The sequence below is a fragment of the Artemia franciscana genome, chromosome 5, assembly GCF_032884065.1.
Source record: "Artemia franciscana chromosome 5, ASM3288406v1, whole genome shotgun sequence".
Taxonomy (NCBI): Eukaryota; Metazoa; Arthropoda; class Branchiopoda; order Anostraca; family Artemiidae; genus Artemia; species Artemia franciscana.
This window is the reverse complement of record NC_088867.1, coordinates 41,452,670-41,473,372: the sequence shown is the minus strand read 5'-3', so window position 1 is coordinate 41,473,372 and position 20,703 is coordinate 41,452,670. Positions and strand designations below refer to the sequence as shown.

The following is a 20,703-nucleotide window of genomic DNA, read 5'->3' as shown; positions in this document are numbered from 1 at the left end:
TGATTCCAATTTCCGGGATAAAACTTAATATCGATAGACCTTTTTCAAAGTTACTTAGAACCTCAACATACTTAGCGCACCGAAATTAGCAAACTACTACAAAAACAAAAAGCTAAATAAAGATAGACCGTTGGTACGGCATCAAATTTTTTCTCCGCGTCAGCACATCTTTCATCAGTTGCACGCTGCTAATATATCGGCTGAGTATTGCGGTCTAAATTGATATACTAATCCGGGTTGCAGTGGTAGCTATCAACCGAGTAAGAGACAATCGCGTCCCATGGTAAAAAAACAAAATAGTTCATAAATCCTAAAACCAGAATCAGAAAAATACGAAGCACACTATTAGAGCCGCTTTGTCCGGAATCCCTGTATAGAAAACTTATAGTCCCTTGGTTTGAACAACAAGGGAAAGATACTGGATTGAAACCAGAAGTAGCTGAAACCACGATATTCTGCATATACGGTACCTTTTTTTCTTCTTCCTTTCCTCAGATAGCGGGACACTTGAATTTCGTAGAGACATGTTTAATGGCTTATCTTAAAAGATATAGATGGGGTTAAAAGCCATTCCTAATTTTAAAAAAATTACTTCTAATATAATATCATTTTTTTACGAAAAAACTCCCTTCTCATGTTCAAGATTGATGAATGACGTCATAATTGTAGCTATTCAATCATTATAATAGAAAGCTGTTTAATGGCTCATTTTAAAATAAATTGTTGCATATAGAAACCTTTTGTAATTAACAAAAATAATTTTTATTGTGAAATATATTTTTACGATAAACGGTATTTAGAATTATATTAGAAGAAGAACATTAGAGGAAGAAACTATTGCATAAATTGGACATAGTTAGCTACCTAATTTTTTGAGGTTCGTCTCTTAATACTCCAAAAACGAAAAAAAAACGTAGGCTTTTGCCTGATTGTAATGCACGCTGCAACGATAGCTAGCAGCCTAGTAAGAGACGACAACACCCCATAGTAAAAAATAAAATATTCCTTAGCTCCAAAAACTAGAATCAGATGAAAAAAAACAAAATACACTATTAGAACCACCTTGTCTGAAACCCCTGTGTAGGAAACTTACCATCTCTTGGCTTGAACAGCAATGGAAATATATATTGGCTTGAAAATCAAGAAAAGGGGCTGTGACCACCATGTTCATCATATGCGGCATTTTTTTTTTCATTTTTTCTTTTCAGTAGCTAGTATGGCACGGGAACATCGTAGAGAGTTGGTTAATGGCTCATTTTAATAGAAATTTCTACATCTAGTGCCTTTGGTAATTACAAAATTATGATAAAGAACGATATTAAGGCAATAGTAACTGAAATATGATTTAATGACATAAAAGTAAAGAACAAACTCTAAATTATTGTTACAGTAGCAGCTACAACCTTGTAAAAAGTGAACCGTAGCCCATAGTAATCAGAAGTGAAAAATGATTTTGAAAAAAACTCCGTAATGGGAAAAACATACAGGATCGATCGGGTTTTATCCGGGTTACACCGATAGCTAGCAACCTAGTAAGAGACAATCACGCCCCATAATAAAAAAAATGAAAGAGTCCATAACTCCCAAAATTAGAATCAGACAGAGAATCAAATTAGAATCAGATAGGTCAAAAATACACTATTAGAACTGTCTTGTCCGAAACCCCTATATAGGAAACTTACCGTCCCTTGGCTTGAACAATAAGGGAAATTTATTGGCTTGAAAATCAAAAAAATGGCTGTAATCACGATGTTCTTCATATATGGTATCTTTTTTCGCAGCTAGGTTGGCACTGGACCATCGTAGAGAGTTGTTTAATGGCTCATTTTAAAGGAAATAGCTGCATCTGGTGCCTTTTGTGATTAAAAACAAAATAGTTTTTAAAATAAATCATTTTTTACCAAAAACTCCATTTTTCTATAGAACTGTAACAACCAATATTGTTAACATCCTGTTGCAGGCAAAAATGAAAATATTATTTTTAAAGTTGTAAAAAGCATATATATATATATATATATATATATATATATATATATATATATATATATATATATATATATATATATATATATATATATATATATATATATATATATATGAAAAATGCAGTAGTTCTTTTAGGATTTTACCAAAAAAAAACTTATTTGTCAACTGAAACTAAATTAATTTCTGAAATTTTTTTATAAAATAATTTTATTTAGCTAAAAACCGTAAAAGTATTTATGGTGTCTGAGCAATAATTCTTTTATTAAAGAACGAACTCTTGCCTTTACTAAATTGTATAGGCAACTTAACTATAGCATAGGCTTGTACAGTTATATTTAGATAACTATAAGAGCTGTTATCTTTATATTCTTTACAAGTACGAATTAAAAGATAAACATTCAAAATAAAGAACTATAACAATATTTTATGTGATTCACCTCTTACATAGTTGCAGCTACAAGTTAAAACCACGATGTGATATCCCAACACTTAGCTAGCTGCGGACAAGCAAAAACAGAATAAAAAACATTGCTTCCGATGCGGTATTTTGTAGTCGCAGCCATCTTCTTTGTTTTCCTTTTTGTTCAAGCCAAGGGACCGCAACTTTTCTGTCTGGAGTTTTGACCAAGGTTGTTTTAGTGTTTTCCTTTGTGTGTTGGTCTGATACCATGTATAGCGGTTTCAGGCTGATTATTTGTTACTATGAAATGTGTTCATCACGTTACAGCAGCGATTATATTTATCACCAACGATAATGCCATTATTCATAATCTTGTAAACGAAAATGTTCGTCAAAATTCCATTTGATATATTAAGTTTTGTTAATTTCAAAAAGGAACTAGATTTACCAGTTTCCTTTTTAATGAGTTATTAAAGTGCTTCCCATGCAAGTGATTTCCCTTGTTGTTCAAGCATAGGAATTGTCCTTCTTGTTATAGCCGAGATACTTTAAGTTTCTGTTTCTTTTTCTTCCGTCATTACCTCAAACATTTTCCAATGCTTTTTGCTTTGGCCATTCGAATTCATTCATCCTCTTGAATATTCTCGCAGAACCTCAGAGATACAAAAAAGACTCTCTTAAAGATTTGGGTTAATTACAGTAGCAACTATATTATTTCAGTAGCAACCATGCATGTTCTATTGCATATACCTTCTGAAATATCCAAACCACCCAAATCGTGGGCGGATAGGGGAATGTCATCTAGCTCTCTCTCCCTCTCTATAGAATTCCAAAACATAAGTTCCTCCCCCTACCCCAGAAAATTCCCCAGGACAATTCAATCCTCGGTGGAAATTTTTCCCTGATAATTTCCTGGGAATAATTCCGCCTTGAAAATTTTCCTCGTTTTCAGTTGAAAAAGATATGCACGAAATCCCTTCTTCAGATAAAAAGTTTCCAAAATATGGAAAATTAAGGAAAATTATTGGATAAAGTATCTTTCATTAGATTTTATGAAAACGTATGAATTGTATAGAACTGTATTCCTTTATGTCAAGATCCATGAAGACGCTTGATAAAAAAGAAGAGCATGCAGAGGCACCTAAGTAATGCCAGAGTATATTGTACGAATTTAGTGTTGAACATATCATTCTAATACATTTATATTAGAAAAATAAATTTAATAGTATCAAAATCTTTCATTAAATTTCCTAAATAATAAAATTAAATTCTATAATTTTGAATAGATTGAAATAACTGTATGTAATCGAAACAATTAATTTAAAAATTGGGAATCTATTTAAAGATTGATTATTGAACCGTTTTAGGTTCTTCGTCAAGAGAGGACGTACAATCAAACCAACAAGATCAAAAGAATTGAAGCAAATTATGCAGAATGCTGTACCTCAGTTGAGACAATTGCCTTTTCCAAATTGTTACCCTAATAGTCCAGGTGATTAGTGATTAACATATATGAGTAAACTAGAAGGATTACCCTAATAATAATATATTGTATGCCTATTAGCTAAAATTATCCCTTGAGTAAAGTAGGACAGTCACTTTGTGGCAAGTTTGTAGAGTAGCAGCTCTCCAGATGGAGACATAGGCTATTAGAACAAAAATAGGTATTTTTCAAGAGCTAATTTCATGATTTTATTTATGATTAAAGTTGCATTTGTGATAGTTCTACCTATCATATCCATCTGCCTATAGCTACCTATCCCATCCATCTCCCTATAGCTACCTATCCCATCCATCTGCCTAAATAGCCCTAGGTTAGCCTTTATACAAAGCTAGCATAAAATAAAAATGATTCCTTAATTAATGCTCCTTCAACATAATAGTCACTGCCCAGACAATTGTGCCCCACTGTCCTGATGAACACATAATCCTATATAGCCTTGATTATTTAATTGTTTGTTGGTTTTTCTAATGATTGATTCATTATAAAAGCCAGTTATGGTGCATAGATCAGAGATATCCAATTAGCCTGAGCAGTTGGGCTGAATGTTGGTTAAAAAAATACTAGCCTTGGCCTATTTTAAGCAAATTAAAAATATGCTCTCTGTTTACAATCAGCCTAATCCTCAATAAGAAACACTACAAATTCTGAAAATAACTTCAAAGACTCTAAAATACTTACTTACAGTATGTCATTCCTGAAAATACTTCACTTTAGCCTCCCCCTTTAATGTGCAAGTACAGGCTATATCCCAAATTAGGCCTATATTTTTTCTGTACAGCACATGTTTCTTCAAATAGATTAACAGCAAAGATACAACATTGGTAATGGTCTAGATTAGGTGCTATTGATAAGGAAAATATGTTAAAAAAAAAAAAAACAATTCTTACTTCCTAATATGCAGAATAATTGCAGTTAACACATCTTGACTCAAGCTCTTCTATACATCTATACTATACATACACCCCCTTCCCGTTAGTGTATTATTATATAGCCCAAACTGTTTATTTTTTATATATTGTCCCAGTGTGTCTCTTGTTTCAGCATCTGTGCCCATGAATTCAATCAACTATGACTAAACAAGTAATAAGTAACACTACAACAGAGTTACAACAAATGACTACAAAGAAGTTAGTTATTAGAATGCTTATAACCCCAGGATGCTGAATATTGAAGAGTTGCCTTTGAATGAAAAGGTAGATAAACTGTGTGAATTGGTTGAGCAAGTGAAGTTTAGAAAACTTGACCATAATGATGTAAAATTGGTTTGTGAAACAGGTAGCAGCTTGGAAAACAGAGCAAGTCCCTAATGTAGCTCACAACATTATGTTCATTCATGATTTCAGTCATGCATGTTCAAGATGGGACAAGCAGTGGCTTGAAATATGTGCACCATACACACACAACCAAGCCACTTGGCACTCAACCATCTGCCAGATCATAGCACCAAGGAGAGCTGAAGAGCTTGTGTCCTAAAACAATTGAAGTAAGTAAGTAATCATGAGAGAGAAAAGGGAATTACTGCTTCAATATTGTGACAGAAAAGATATTGATACTTTTCTTATCCAAGAAACTTGGCTAAAACAAACATCATGAGCGCATGCAAAGGTTTCAACATTTGAGAAATGATGGAATAACAGGAAGAAAGGGTGGGATTATGATTGGAATAAGAAGTCATACTCATTATGAGAAAATGGACCTAACAACACAGCAATCAATTGATAATGAAGTGAAAGTAGTCAGAACTAAATAATTTTTTAAAAATGACAAGAAAATGAATGTTATATGTGTATATAACCCATCTGGAAGTAATGGACTGTTGGGAGAAAGAATAGATGTTCAAATCATTAAAATGATACCAGTTGCAAAGGAAATGATAATATTAGGTGATATAAATGCACATAGTAAATCTTGGTGCAAGTGTAGAAATGTAAATAGTTCTGGAACAAGTTTAGGAAATTCTTTAATAAATTGCCCAATATGCTGGGCAACACCTGTTGAGATGCCAATTAGAGTTAATCCCCAGACTGGAGAGACAACAACAATTGATTTGCTATTATGCAATCCTAGACTCTATATCAATTTAAACATAGAGTGTGATGCTGAAAGTGAACTGGCTAGTGATAACAACCCCATATTGTGTACAGTTAATGAAGAGATCCTGCCAAAGGGCAATAAGAGAAAGAGATTCAAAGTTAAAAATTTTAACTGGTTTATGCTCAGAGAAGCACTAGATGAGTTTGATGTGAAATCACTAACAGAGGAAGAAGTGGAATTATCTAGGAAAGTTGAAATATTTCAAGAGAAAAGTATAGAAATAGCCAAAACTTTTCTATCACATAGGGAAATCAGCCATCACCAAGGTTGTATTGGCAGAATGAAGATTGTTCAAAGCCAAAAGAGAATTCCTTAGAAAAAAGAGAATATATAATCCGGTGAGAAACTTTCATAGCCTTATTGAAAAGAACAGAGCTTATGCTATATTTTGAAAAACAGTACTTGAAGCCAACAACAGAGCAACTTCAGGCAGAAGCAACCCTCCTATTGCATCTGATAAAAAACTTCCTGTGACTGATGATCAAAAAGCTCATGCAACTGCCAAATTCATGAGCTCTGTGATTGGCCAGGATGATCTGGATATACAGAAGAAGACTGATATGGACACAAAAGTAAGTGACCTTGTAACACAAAGACAAGACAAACCATACAATAGACTATTCATTAAATTGCATTTAATGAATATAATTAACAAGCTTCCTGATACATCTCCTGGACCAGTTGAAATTTTGCTTCAGGCTCCCCAACTTGTGGATTAAAGAACAGCTTGAATTAATTAATAGTGTATGGAGGGATGGAAAATTTCCTGATGTTTTGAAGTGTGGTGAAGCAGTAATGCTACCAAAGCCTGGAAAAGACCTATCAAAGATTGAAAACTACAGATGCACTACCCTTCTCCCTATTATGGGGAAAGTTATGGAAAGGATGGTGAAGAAGAGACTGGAAGCTTTGATACAACAGAAGAAAATTTGAAAGACACTCAATGCACTTTCAGAAAAAAGTAGAAGTTCAGAAGACAGTCTTATGTGCCTCAAACAGGAGGCATTATATGCTTTGCGAAATGGGTGGATTTTAGCAGCAATTTTAATTGACATTGAAGGTGCTTTTGATAATCTGCTTCATAGAAAAATTGTTGGAGGCCTAGTAACAGCTGACATAAAAGGCCAAATGTTAGTATTTTCAAATGATTATTTGAAAAGAAGAAAAGTTAAAGTGCAAGTTGATGGAATAATTTCAAATGTAACAGTGTTTCCTGAAAGAGGAATCCCTCAAGGATCAGCATCAGGCCCTGGCATATACAACATAGGATCATATGATATTTCTATCAACATGAAGGATGATGGAGGAGCTATTTCTGCAGATGACAATGCTGTATGGATTCATGGCATGTGACACCTACCCAATGAAGACCCTAATGACCCAGGTCATTGCAAAATTTAGAAAAATGGTCCAAAGAAGCTGGCTTAAAGTTTTCTGCAACAAAGACAAAGGCAATTAGGACCACTAGGAAAAGAATTGGAACCCTTCCAGATCTGTATTTAAGTGGCTGCCCAATTGAATATGTTAGCAAAGCAAAAATACTAGGTGTAGTGGTTGACAATAAACTTACCTGGAAACCCTATGTGATGTATCTTAAATCAACATGTATGAAAAGACTAGAGGATTACAAGCAGAACTTTTGATCCAGTATTATATAAAATATGTATTGCCTAAATGGAGTATTGCTCAACAATATATGGCACAGCTTGTCATTGTACCATTGCTAGATTAGATGTAACTAAAAAATCAGCTATGAGAATTGCATTTGGAGCAAGAAAAACAACACCTGTTAATTTCCTTCTATCAGAAAGTGGTCTAGCAGATGTAGAATGTATTGGAAATATGTAATATGGGCTATATATTTACACATTAGGAGGGGGTGAGGGTAAAATAAAGAGCTTTTAGGAATGATATTTCCTACATATCCTGTGCAAGGGATCATCAGAGGGGCAATGGATAAATTGTCGCTAAACCAATTTTAACCATAAAAATTAGCAATAAATTAACCATATAAAAATGGCTATCTTTTTGTTCTATCATGTCTCAATCTGGGGAGCTGCTAGACTATTCTGTAATTTCACTCCATGTTCTTCTAAACTTAGACTACATCTATGGAAGTAATGGTTAGCCTTTGGTTATATTACAGTCTTACCCTTGGCCCACTAATGGTCAAAGTGGGCAATGCTTGGGTCTCTGATGTGTTTGTTTAAAATTGTCATAATGATTGCAACTACTCACAGCTCAATGCAGTACTAAGCTGCCCAGGGCCAGCATCTCTTCTTTGTTCCATTTGAAGATGTCCTTGTTTTCCTTTGACCCCAGTTGGATTGCCCAAAGGCACAAATTTTGGCAAACTATTATCATTCAATCATAAAAAATTGAGCTAACAGTTTTAAGCCCATTCTCAAATTTTGCTTACAATTGGCTGTTTAGTTCTTTATATTCTGTCCCACCCAAGAATGACAATTGTGGGCAGAGGGGTATTTGACCTCTTCCCAGATTCATGAAGAATATTTTTGGTTGGCTATTTTCATGAAACAATTGAAGAAAAACAAACAAATTGCCTGCAAGATTTTGAGGAGTACTAGCTAAATCTAATTCCTCTTTACCCCCACAACAGTATTCAACACTTACTGTTTTTCCATTAGTTAGTATACACCAACCAGGCTAGTTTTCATTACCTAATAATAAAATAACAAGTTTTTTTCAGGTGAAAGAAGGGGTTCCCCTTCCTTAGCCCTTAACCTTTATGCTAAATCGTTTATTCGAAATATTTTTCATTCAAAATCAATAGCCTTTGTGTTTGAGTAGTCTTTCTTAAAGAGCCAAGGACAACAAATCTAAACTTTAGAGTAAAGTAAACAGTTGAGTAAGGAGTAAAGGTTCGGGAAGGGGCAGCACCTCTTGTGTACAGAATAATTTATATGCATTTCATTTTTTAATGTTGCTCCTTACTTTTAGTTGAAAAACTATTTTTTTAAATTTAATATAAGTCTATTTTTCAAATCATGCCAGGAAATCCTCTTGCCCTTCCTGCTCCCTGTGGAAATTTTCCCCTGGAAACTTCCCTCTGCACAGAAAATTCTTTTATGCAAACCGTTCTCCATGAAAATCTATTGCCAAAAACTTCTGTGTATTTCTCAATAACAAGAGAGATGGGCAGAACATTTTGAGAATATGCTAAACCAGGATAGAGTTGCAGGAAAAGTCCTGTGGTGGCGCAGTGCGTTTGACCTTAGCTTGGTAATATGGATCCAGAGATCAAATCATGCTGCAGGAACGCACTGCAGGGACCTTAGTAGTCAAGAAGCGTCGTTAATCCAATACAACAACAACAAGTTGCAGGAAATGATATAGAGGAAAATGAAAAAGTTTGTGATACCTTGGATGTGAAGGATGATTTGTTTTGTTAGGAAGAATTAGCAACAGTACTAAAAGAGTTTAAAAACAAAAATCATAAGGCCCTAGGTGCTGATACTGCAGTAAATGAGTTTCTTAAATATTGGGGCTCTGAGGTTAGAAATAAGTTACTGAAAATTATGAATATTATTTTTAGAAAGGGGGAAGTACCTAGCAATTTGAGGAAAACCCTAATTAAAAATTTGTATAAAAAAGGTGATAAGAGTGAGTGTGGTAATTATCAAGGCATTAGCATGGTCTCTGTAGGTAGCACATTATTTAGTAATATGGTACTTTTTAGACTAAGAGATGATGCATACAAAGTGATAAGAGAAGAACAGTGTAGTTTTAGAAAGGGCAGAGGGTGTGCCAACCAAATTTTCACTCTTAGTTAATAATTGAGAAGTGGGTCATCAAACACCTTTGGTCCTCAGTTTTATAGATTATGAGCTTTTTTTGTAGAAGAGCCTTAGCAAAAGTCTTATCCTTGTATGATATCCCAGATGAATACATTCAAGAAATTAGTGCTATGTACAAGAATATCACTGCTGTGGCTAAGGTGGGAAATGAAGTTACCAGCTGGCTTCATATTAAATCAGGAGTTAAGCAGAGTTTTGTTCTACCCCCCTTTATATGGACCATTTTGATTGACTTTGTCTTAAGGACTTAAATTATGCTGATGATTTAAGCATCCTTGATGAAAGTGTGAGCAAAATGTCTGAACTTTTAGAGGTTTTTTAGGTTCAGGGTGCTAGAATAGGTTCGAAAATTAATGTTGAGAAGACTAAGTCACTAGGACTAGGAATAAGTGAAGATGAAAAGTTGATATAGGGTAATGGAAAGATTGATTAGGTGGACAGCTTCACTTATCCTGGTAATATTATTAGTAAAGACAGTGGGAACAGTGAAGATGTTAAAAGTAGAATTGCCAAGGCTGAGGGTGTTTTTTCACAGTTGAAGAATGTTTGGAAGAATAAGAAGATAAGTATGCAAACCAAGATTAGGACATTGGAAGTTACAATGATGAAAGTGGTCAAATATGGGCGCTCTGTAAAGCAGATGAAGATTTGCTTGATATTTTCCAGAGAAATTTCCTACAGATTTTTCTGTTTACCCAGCCAACTGACCATATTTCAAACAGTAGGCTGTACAAAAAGTGTAGTTCTATCCTGCTTTCTTGAGCCATAATGAGAGAAAGGTTGAGATGGCTAAGGCACATTCTGCAGATGCAATATGACAAATTGCTAAAGATAGTCCTTTTTCGCCAGAATTATAGGGCTAAATGGATAGCAGGTCATCCATGGTTGGGGTGGGAGGATGTCAAAGATAGATTTAAGGGAAATTAGAACTTCCTGGGAGGGTGTAGAGGGAGGCTTTGTTTGGGATGTTGGAGGAGCATGCATAGCTGTATTGGTCTCAAGCTGCTTGGTCCTGTGGTGAGTTGCTAGTAGTTATAGTAGTAGTATATATTATACGTGAAAAATATGGGCAAATTGCATAAATTACAGCCTATTCTTGAGGGAGGGTTTAAAGAGGAAGACTTTGAATATACTGGGATGGAGGAGGAGCATGCATAGCTGTGTTGGCCTCAAGCTGCTTGGTGCTATGATGAGTTGATAGAAGTTGTAGGAGTAGTATATACTATATGTGAAGAATATGGGCAAATTGCATAAATTACAGCCCTTTCCCCAGAGACTATTGAGAGTCATGTCATCATCAAAAGCATAGTTATTTGATACATTCTAAGACCACTCTGGCTGTACGTGATGTACAAAACCAAGAAAGGAAAGGATATAATAAATGAAAAATCAAATCAAATAGTAAAGTGAGGATTTTGTCAGCCAGTAGCAAATTATGAAGACAACAAAACAAGCAAATATTTCGACAAGGACCTCTGCCAAGTCGTCCTCAGTGCTCAAAAAGAAGAAAAAAAAATCAAACTACAAATTCTTACCTTTTGAAGTGAATTTGTAAACATCTGAAAACGCTGAGTTTTTAGACGTTTACCATATGTCTCGAAACTCAGCGACAAACCTGGAAATAACAAAAAAAAACATAATCTCTCTGTTTCTTTCAAAACTGAACAAAAAGTTGAATATTTTTTCAACATGGGAAATGATAAAAACTGACCCTGTACTGGGTAGTGGTGTCTACCGAGTCCCATGTTCATGTGGGAAATTTTACATAGGTAGGACCCATCAACAACTAGGGCAATGATTGTATAAACATAAAATATCAATGGATAAGTTCCTAAGATTTGAAAATAAAAATGATAACTTTGATTCAGCTCTGGTCCCGCGTATTTTCGAAAATCCTGAACATTAGTCCTTTTTGGAGAAACAACTTTAATATCTACTGTAAATGGTCTATTGCAATCTTTTAAAGATTGTAATTGAGATAAAATAAAATACATAAACAGAAATTTGGCTATAAATAGAGACACAGGAGATATTTCCTTAAACCAAATTTATAACAACTTAATATTAAAAGACTCTATCAATGTTTTTGCCCAGTCTAATTTATTAAGACAACCAGTCAGCATATCTAATGAAAACTGAAATTGCAGAAAAGCAAAATCTATTGCAAGGCAAAGAATAATTGTTCTATCTAATTGGTGAATTCTCTTTCATTGATTTCTGGCTGGCTTTTTGATTCAATATCTTTTCTCCTCTTGTCTTCTTCTTTCTCAGCAGGCAGGGTCTTTTCAGTCGAGACTATTCAGCCCTTTTTCTTTTGACTCACTCTGTGAGATGGACAGAGCTATGAAGCTGGTTTGTCTTACTTATCTTGTATCTGCTCAGATTTTTTGCAGTATATCTTGTGATACTAGCAGTTGAGTTATAAGAGAATATATATTGAGTTCTATGTTCTGTGTGCAAGTATGGTCAGCAAGACTCTTGGCTGTTAGTGGAATTTTGTGGTGTTTGAAGCATTCTAACATTTTACATTGCAGGGGATACTGTGCAGACATCAGCATATTACATTCAAATAGGCAATGATCTATTGTTTCATTTTTAAGATTACATGACCTGCAAAGGGGGGAAGAGTTCACCACTTGAATTAGGAAGCTGATATGAAAACACCTGAAAATTTTGCCCAATTAAACCTGACCGAATTGTGTGATAAATCTTCGAAAGGTGATAGGGTTAGATTCTTATTATTTATCAGTACCTCTGTAAGTCCCCAGTGGTAAGTATCTCGAATGGGGATTAGTCTCCCACTTGGCTGGTCAATATTTAAAGCATTTTTGTTACTTCATCTGCCTGATGGTTTCCTATTATACCCGAGTGGCTCTTGTCAAATTCACTTCAAAAGGTTAGATTTTTTTTAGCACTGAGGACGACTTGGCAGAGCTCCTTGTCGAAATATTTGCTTGTTTTCGTCTTCATATTTTGCTACTGGCTGAAAAAATCTACGTTTTCTCACCTATTTGATTTTATTTTTCATTTATTATATCCTTTACTTTCTTAGTTTCATACATAGTTATTTGACCTTTTCACTATACTAAATCAAATGGCTATCTTAAAATTTTTATTGATGGTCTTTGGGGAAAGATTGGGTAGGGGAGGGGACTGGTTGCCCTCCAATCTTTTCGGTCATCTAAAAAGGGCACTAGGACTTTTGATTTCTGTTTAAATGAGCCCTTTTCCAATCTTCCAGAACCATTGATTTGAAATAACCATCCCTGGGAAAAACCAGAAAAAAAACAAACAAAGATCATGCATCCAAGATTCTGCCAATAAATACAAAATTCCACATTTTTAAAGATATAAACTTTAAACCTCTGCAGTAGGGCTCTCTGATAGGCTGAATCTGCTGGTGTAATTTTTCATTAAGATTGATGGACTTTTGAGAGACCCCCCTCCCCCCTTTTTCTTTTACAAATCAGGCAAATTTTCTCAGGTTTGTAGTTTTTGATGGGTAAGAATGCACAAAATGAATCATACATTTGGAATCAAAATAAAAATTAAATTTTTTGATATATCTGTATTCAGTTTGTTATCTCAAAATATCAAAATGTTTGATCAGTTGTCTGACTTAGGTCAATTCCATCTGGTTTTAGCTTGATTAAGACATGACCAGCAGTAAGGGTTGGGCTTCAGGCCTTACCAACCAGAGGCTCTAGGCGAATGATATTGGTGGAATTCTGAATTAAGACCCCTGACCTAAAATTTACCCCACATTCAATAAGCTTACTGCAGTTAATTTTTTGGCATTCAATAGGCAATTGTAATTATTTAATTGCTTTCAAATGCACTTATTGAAACCTTTTATGATGAAATATTTGCTTATCATGCTTCAGAGCTCAATTTGTCCTTTCGCAGATGGAAAATTCTCCGAATAATAGAATTGGAATATAGTAATGATATTAATAAAAGCTTACAACATTTTTGGTTAATTTCAAAGAGTTTAGAGGTTGACATTTTTGTTGTTGTTTTTCTGTGAGAAATTTGTTTTAATGTTCAACAGAGTGAAGTAATTACACATATTCATTAAGCTATAATAATTAATTGAAATAAGCCATGCTGAATATTGGTTAATATTGGTGATCATTATCTTTAACCACAGATCTCAAATTTGGGATCACATTTAAAGCTATTTTTCGTTTGATTTTTGTATTCCTGGGTTTCCTTGCTTAAAGTACAATTTCTATTACAAAAAAAGTGGGTTGTTCAGTATTGTATAATTTAAAAAAAAATCTTATTATGGAATACCTCTCAATTGTTGCAGTAAAAAAGTATATATCATTAAGCCTCTCCATCTTGAGCACCTCTAAGCTGATGCATCTACTGGTCTCAGTTGTCAGTAAGAAAGCATTCAATAGAGCAACATTTTCAAATGTTCCTTATTTTTTTAAACATGCATGCAATAAAAAAAAAGAATTCATTAGCCTCCTTGATCTTGAGTGCCTCTAAGCTACAACCTACTCTAGTTTGTACAGTAATATAGCCTTGCCAGAAAGGCAGAACCAGAAAGGGTTATATATACAATAAAAAAAAATCATACAAAACAAGATCACTAACAAAACAAACTACAAAACGATAAATACCTAATCTGCAAACCAGATAATTCAATCATTAAAACTTGTTTGTTTCTTTCTAAACATTTATCTATAAACACACTAACTTGAGTTATTTTGGTTGGATTGCTACCTTGTAGAATACCAGGAAGCAGCAAATCAATCCTATGTAAATATTTCTCCCTTAAATCAAACAGCACTGGGCACTTCCAGAGAAAATCGTCTTAATCTTCATTGTCATCTTTACAAAGGGGACAAGTATACTGCCCTTCAGGAACTACTGTTTTTATCAAACACCCTTTGTCTGCTCTGGATTGGAATGCAAGCTGCCCTAAGCTGAATCCATTGACATGAAACTATAGCTGGTAAATTAAATTTAAAATGATCTTCCTCTCCAAAACTAGGTTTAGCCAGATTATGATGTTTCAGTGTTGTATAATTTAGAAGTAGTCTTTCCCAATACTGAATTTCTTAGCCCTCTAAAATAAATCATACCTGGATTTGTACATGTGTTAGTAACTGTGAGGACCAAGACCATCATTGCATAAGCAAGGCATTCCTCCTCTTTCTAGTAATGTCTTAATCTGATATTTGCTGCTGTCTGAAAAAGCTTTTTCTGAGAAAATGATTTAAAATATTCTTAATTAAGATTGAAATCAAGAGGTCTGATTTTCTGGAATGTATCCGTTTGCCATGGAGTTACATATGTAGGGGGTGCTATCTTCATATATTTCCAGTGTGTGTTAATCTTGCTTTATGCTGTGCATATCTTCCACTTTTCTTAGCTTTCGTACGTTTTTATCTTGAATACGCTAATAAAAAACTTCTTATTAGAAAACTACCATCCTATCAGCATCTCATCTGCAGTTGTGAAGGTGCTTGAGATATTTGTCAACAGAGCCCTAATTCAGCACTTGGAAATTCACTGCATTCTCACATCCACTCAACATGGCTTCAGATTTATAATATCCATTGATTAATCTAATACAGGCAAAAGGTTTTGTCATGAATTTCTTATCACCAGACTAATAGCCGCAGCTATTAATGATGTTATTGTCCAGTGTATGCAGAGTTTCCTTTCAGAAAGAAAACAAGTTGTAAGAGTTCACGACTCTCAAGTTGTCTCTCATTTCTCCTTATCTACAACTGTTTTAAGCAGTGTTCCACAGGACACCATTCTTGGGCCAAGTCTCTTCAGCTTATATATAAATGATGCACCAAATCTTCTCTCCAACCTCCTCACTCTTTATGTCGACGATTCAAAACATGTTGCTTAAGCAGCCACACCCTATGACCTGCAATCTATCCAAAAGGACCTTGACATTCTTGGGACTTGGGCTGATATATGGCTCCTGTCTTTCAATACTGACAAAATGCCATGCAATCCACTTTGGCAATCAAAATACACATCTGAAGTACCATCTCCAAGGTAACCCCATTTTTGTAGTCTCTGAAGAAAGAGATCTTGGAGCCATTGTTGATTGTCAACTTAAGTTCAGCACCCATGCAAAATCTGTATCGTCGTCTCTCCTCCAATCTCTCGGAATGATCCAAAGAACTATCTTTAGCAGACGCTCAAGTGTGTTTATGAAGCTCTAAAAGGCACTAGTTCGCCCGCGCCTAGAGATTGTAATGTCCCTGGCGTCACCCTTTTTCAAGAAGGATAAAGAAATACAAGAAAGGGTACAACAAAGATCAGCCAAAATGGTCGAAGGGGTCAAACAAATGCCATATGAAGAGCGTTTATGCCACTTGAAGCTTTGTGCTCTCGCATACTGGAGGAAACGTGGCAACATGATTATGACCCACAAAATTATTTCCAAAAATCTTGTCCCTGATCTTCTCCCCCCCCCCAGAATGTTCTATGACTTGAAGGCACTTCAAGGAAATCTTCAAGAAACGCTCCTTTATCCGAGAAAGTAGCCATTTCTTGAGCCAGCTAGTAACAAACTTGGAATCAACTCCTGTACAACTGGGAAGCTGTTGAGTCCTCAACCCAAATGTAGCAAGCAACTGCATCAAACAACCTACAGAAGTCATAACAGAGCATTAAAAGGAAGGAAAATCCTTAGATTTACTCCAAGTTGCGATTTAAGGTAATTAGTCAGTCTAGCAGAGAGTGTTAATAAGTTACAATCTAAGGAATGGGTTAGTTCCTAAATGGTGTTAAATGTGAATATGTGTTGTTTGATTTAGGTACACATCTAGGTGCTATCTAGGTGCATACAATCCAAATTGTCATAGTTTTGCTATGACGTAAACATTTTCTTCTTGGTCTCAGATGGCTTGGAATTTGTGCAAATCAGTTTTAGCTTTGCAGCATAAAAGTGATTGAACTTTTATTAAGGACTAATAAAGAAAATAGCTGTGCTAAGATCAACAGAAGCCGTGGCTGCTACAATGGACGTGATGACGCAAAACTTTTTTGTGATCATGCTACACTTTTTTGTATTAAAAGCCATTATTGGACTCGCATTTTTTTTTACATTTTGAGGGGTTGAAAACTCCGGCATCTTAACGATGGCAAAGAAACAAAATCAAAGTATCGCCCCGGAACACTTCTTGTTGGAAATATTGACCAGAAGTTGCAGTATCTTTGCATTGTCCTAGCAACCTAAATCTTTTTCTATGTATATTCTACTTGCTCTTTGTTTGAAATCTTAAGTCAGCTAATTCATGTCCGTTTTAATTGTTTGATTTACTCTTTAATTTTGATGGAGAATTTTTTTCTATTTGCTACCAATAAAAAGATAGATGGGCCATAACTAGAGAAGACACAAAGAAGGTGACACAATGTTTGAATTCAGGGTGTTGGATTCTGGGAAATAATTGAAAGCTTAAAATATAGCTAATTCATAAAACTCGAGCACCAAAAAATCTTGAAAGCTCAAGAAAAGCTAAAAAACATCATGCCAAAAGGTAATAAGGCCATAAAAATACAGTTTCGAAATCAACACCACAACGTTCATTACAATCTATTTTGGTATCAATAACAGAATAGAAAACTTTATAATTTACCTTCACGGCAAAAAGTAGCTGCCGAATGAGTTATTTTGAGCGTTAAATTGGCAAGCCTCTTGCTTTCTGGCTCCATAATTAACATTTTGAAAAATCTTCAAAGCAACCACACAAAGACATATGATCCAGATAAACTACAAGACACATAAACCACATAAATGTTATAAGCTAGGCATTCCCACTCTTTCTAGTAATGTCTTAATTTGGGATGGTTGCAAAGTTTTAAAATCATTATTCAACATCTGATCATATACTGCTCTTGCTAGTCTATCTTCATTTGTCTTCATTAACCTCCACCAAAATCTTATCATCAAAATAAACTTTTGTAGCTTTAAAGAAAAGAGGCCCATATCTACTTTCAGAATCTGTGAATGTGTCATCTGGTGTAGTCCAAATGCTTTTTGATAATACTGCTCAGCTGCTGAGGGACTCAAACTGCTGAGCTGCCTCTTCACCCGAAATCTCTGCTCTATCTTCTATCACTAGTAAAACTTTTGTATTAATTATTCTTTTATACATTTTTAGGCTTTTAATTCCCATTAAGGTTGGGTTTTTAAAAATTTCAGACATGGTCACTTTACAGTTTAATTATTACATCAGTATGACTTTTTAAAGTTCTATTTCTTGATAAAACAGATCCCAAATATCTTCTTCTTTTTCTTACACTTAGTTCCTTCTTACTAAATTAAAATCTGTAATTTTCTTCCCCACTTACTTTCCTTTTTTAAAAATAACGACTTCACTTTTCAACATTCAGCCTTAATTTTTTTTTCATCTGCAAATAATAAAATGGATAGTTTTTGGGCCTCTCGAATAACTCTTGAATAGCCGGCCTATTCTTTTAAAAAATCAACAATGTCATTTATAAAAATTAATAAACAATTTAGGAGAAAGACTGCTGCCCTGTTTTACTCTCAGCTTAACATTAAAGAGCCTAGAAACCCTCTTAGCAACTTGTATAATTACACTCACGGAAATATACATTCTCACTATCAACCTCACAAAATAGGGAATTAGTCTATCACAAGATATACTATTCTAAACAGTCTATCTTAAATTATTTTAAGAAATCACACCTGTAGTTAGTTAGACTTGTATGGCATATCTTGGCTTATGACAATCTTTTGTGAATGTATTCCTAAATATAGTTTTAGCATCTTTTAAAAGTTGATGATTAATTTTTTTTGTATAAAGGCTTCTTTCTTTTGTTTCAGAGGATGAAACATGGTTTGATGAAGAAAATGCACTGAAAGCAACCACAGATTTGATCCAGTTATCTGACACCAATGAAGTAGGAGAAGAGTCTCATGTAACTGTGGTTTTAATCTGCATTTTTCTAGCTTCGAGATCCCTTTTCCTCTCTTGTTTTTGTTCTTTGTTTTTTCTTTTTTTGTTAAGTTTGTCAACTGTCTAGTTTGTTCTGTTCTTTCTATTTTCTTTTCTGCTCTTGTTTTTTCCCTTCCTTCTTGTTTTTTTTTGTTTCTTAAGTTTGTCAAGTGTCTAGATTGTTCTATTCTTTCTATTTTCTTTTCTGCTCTTGTTTTTTCCCTTCTTTTTTTTAAGTTTGTCCAGTGTCTAGATTGTTCTGTTCTTTCTATTTCCTTTTCTGCTCTTGTTCTTTTTTCTAGACCTATATTGTCAATAAGCTTTTGTCTTCTATTACAATAAAACCCAGCATAGCTGCACGCATCTCAAAATGGGGGAGATAAACTCAAGGCTTTTCAAACCACATGATATTTCAAAACATATTGTATATTTAAACTCTAATGCCCAGATTTTCATTGATTGTCATGTGTTTTTCTTATGTTCTTCAAAAATCTTCTTAGGGCAAGGGGTCTTTAGAACTAGGGGGCTCTTGCTATTTCCTCATATTGGTGGATTCATGCTTCCATAGATGTGTATGGAAAATTTAGTTTGACTTGATAATCCCTTCCAAAGTGTTAGGAAACAGTGAACACTGCAGGTGCTTGATTCTTTAGTCCCTTTCGAAATATTAGGAAACTATATAGAGTGAACACTTAAATTGAAAAAAAAAAAAAAAACTGTTTATCCCATGCAATGATGCTAGCAAAATATTAAAACTGTCTAAGCTGCAGCCTTTACTATGAAAATCCGATTTTTTCTAATCTGATGGGAAACACTACACTTTATGATAGATAGATGCTGCTAGTATTTTTTTTTTTAGTATATTATTTTTTATTTTAATTTTATTATTATATTATTTTATTATTATTGTTAATTCTGTCCATGTTACAGTCAAAAATTCACTTTTGCTAATTTTTTTCCGTTGCCTCGAAAGTGTAACAAAAGTTCTAACTCATGTTACATATTTTTTTTTTTTTTGCTTTTTGTTAAGTTATTTCTTTTCTATTACGGGTGTAGACCAGAAACGGGCGCATTTTTACTGTGTAAAGTTTCGTAGCTTATTGCTATTGGAAACCCTTCTGCCCCTTCTTCAAAGAAGTGTCTCTTGTGAAGAGTATGGGAAGCTCGTGAAAACTCAAGTTGATTTTGAGACATCAAAAAACAATCAATGCTATCTAATGATACCAGTCAAATATTAGAACTGTCTAACTTGCAGCCTTTAGTATAGAAATTAAAAGACAAAACAGTTCTTTTTTCTCAACAGAAAGTAAGGAGGAAAATTAAAGCTTAGAACAAACAGAAATTATTCTGTATAAGAGGAGAGCTTCCCCTTCCTCAACCCCCCACTCTTTATGCTAAAGTTTGACTTTTTGTCACAATTCTTTAAGAATAATTCCTATTCAAATTTTATGGACATTGTATTGAGCAGTATTTCTTATAAAATTGTGGCAAAAAGTCAGACTTCAGCATACAAAGCGAGGGACGAGGAAGGGACAGTCCCCTTCATACATAGAATAATCTTGTTCCTTTTTAAGTTTTAATATTGCTTCCTACTTTCAGTTGGAAAAAATGTTTGTTTTTTTAATTTAGTTTCTGACTGTTTTTCAAATCATGCCAGAAAATCCCCCCTCCTCTCCTGGTTTAAGAATTTCCTCTGGAAAATCCTTAATTTTTCTAAATTCTACCTCTGGAAAACCCATATGTATATTCATTTAAAAGGTACTTATTTCTGTCACATAAATATCACAATATTTGTATATCTACCTATATAATTGAAAACATCAGTAACTCCCAGCCAATCATAATCTGGAAATAATTGCTTGACGCTTTACAATGGATAGCTGAAGCGAGTATTACTCTATTATGCAATTGGAGTCACTCCATAGATTGCATTTTTCAAGTTCTCGCGGAGTTTGT

The 20,703-nt window shown here is 34.3% G+C and overlaps 1 protein-coding gene across 3 annotated transcripts in view; it reads left to right on the top strand.

The window, feature by feature from the left end:
• Positions 1 to 20,703, top strand: part of LOC136027424 (ralBP1-associated Eps domain-containing protein 2-like) — a 205,828-nt gene that overhangs the window by 139,011 nt on the left and 46,114 nt on the right. For 2 of the 3 annotated variants that reach the window (XM_065704684.1, XM_065704682.1), the window contains exons 1-2: positions 3,678 to 3,878; positions 18,636 to 18,730. The exons of the other annotated variant lie outside the window; for it this stretch is intronic. In XM_065704684.1, coding sequence (XP_065560756.1) covers positions 3,815 to 3,878; positions 18,636 to 18,730 — 159 coding nt within the window. In that variant the 5' untranslated portion in view covers positions 3,678 to 3,814. Of the gene's footprint in view, positions 1 to 3,677; positions 3,879 to 18,635; positions 18,731 to 20,703 lie in introns of those variants that run through there. 3 annotated transcript variants of the gene reach the window in all.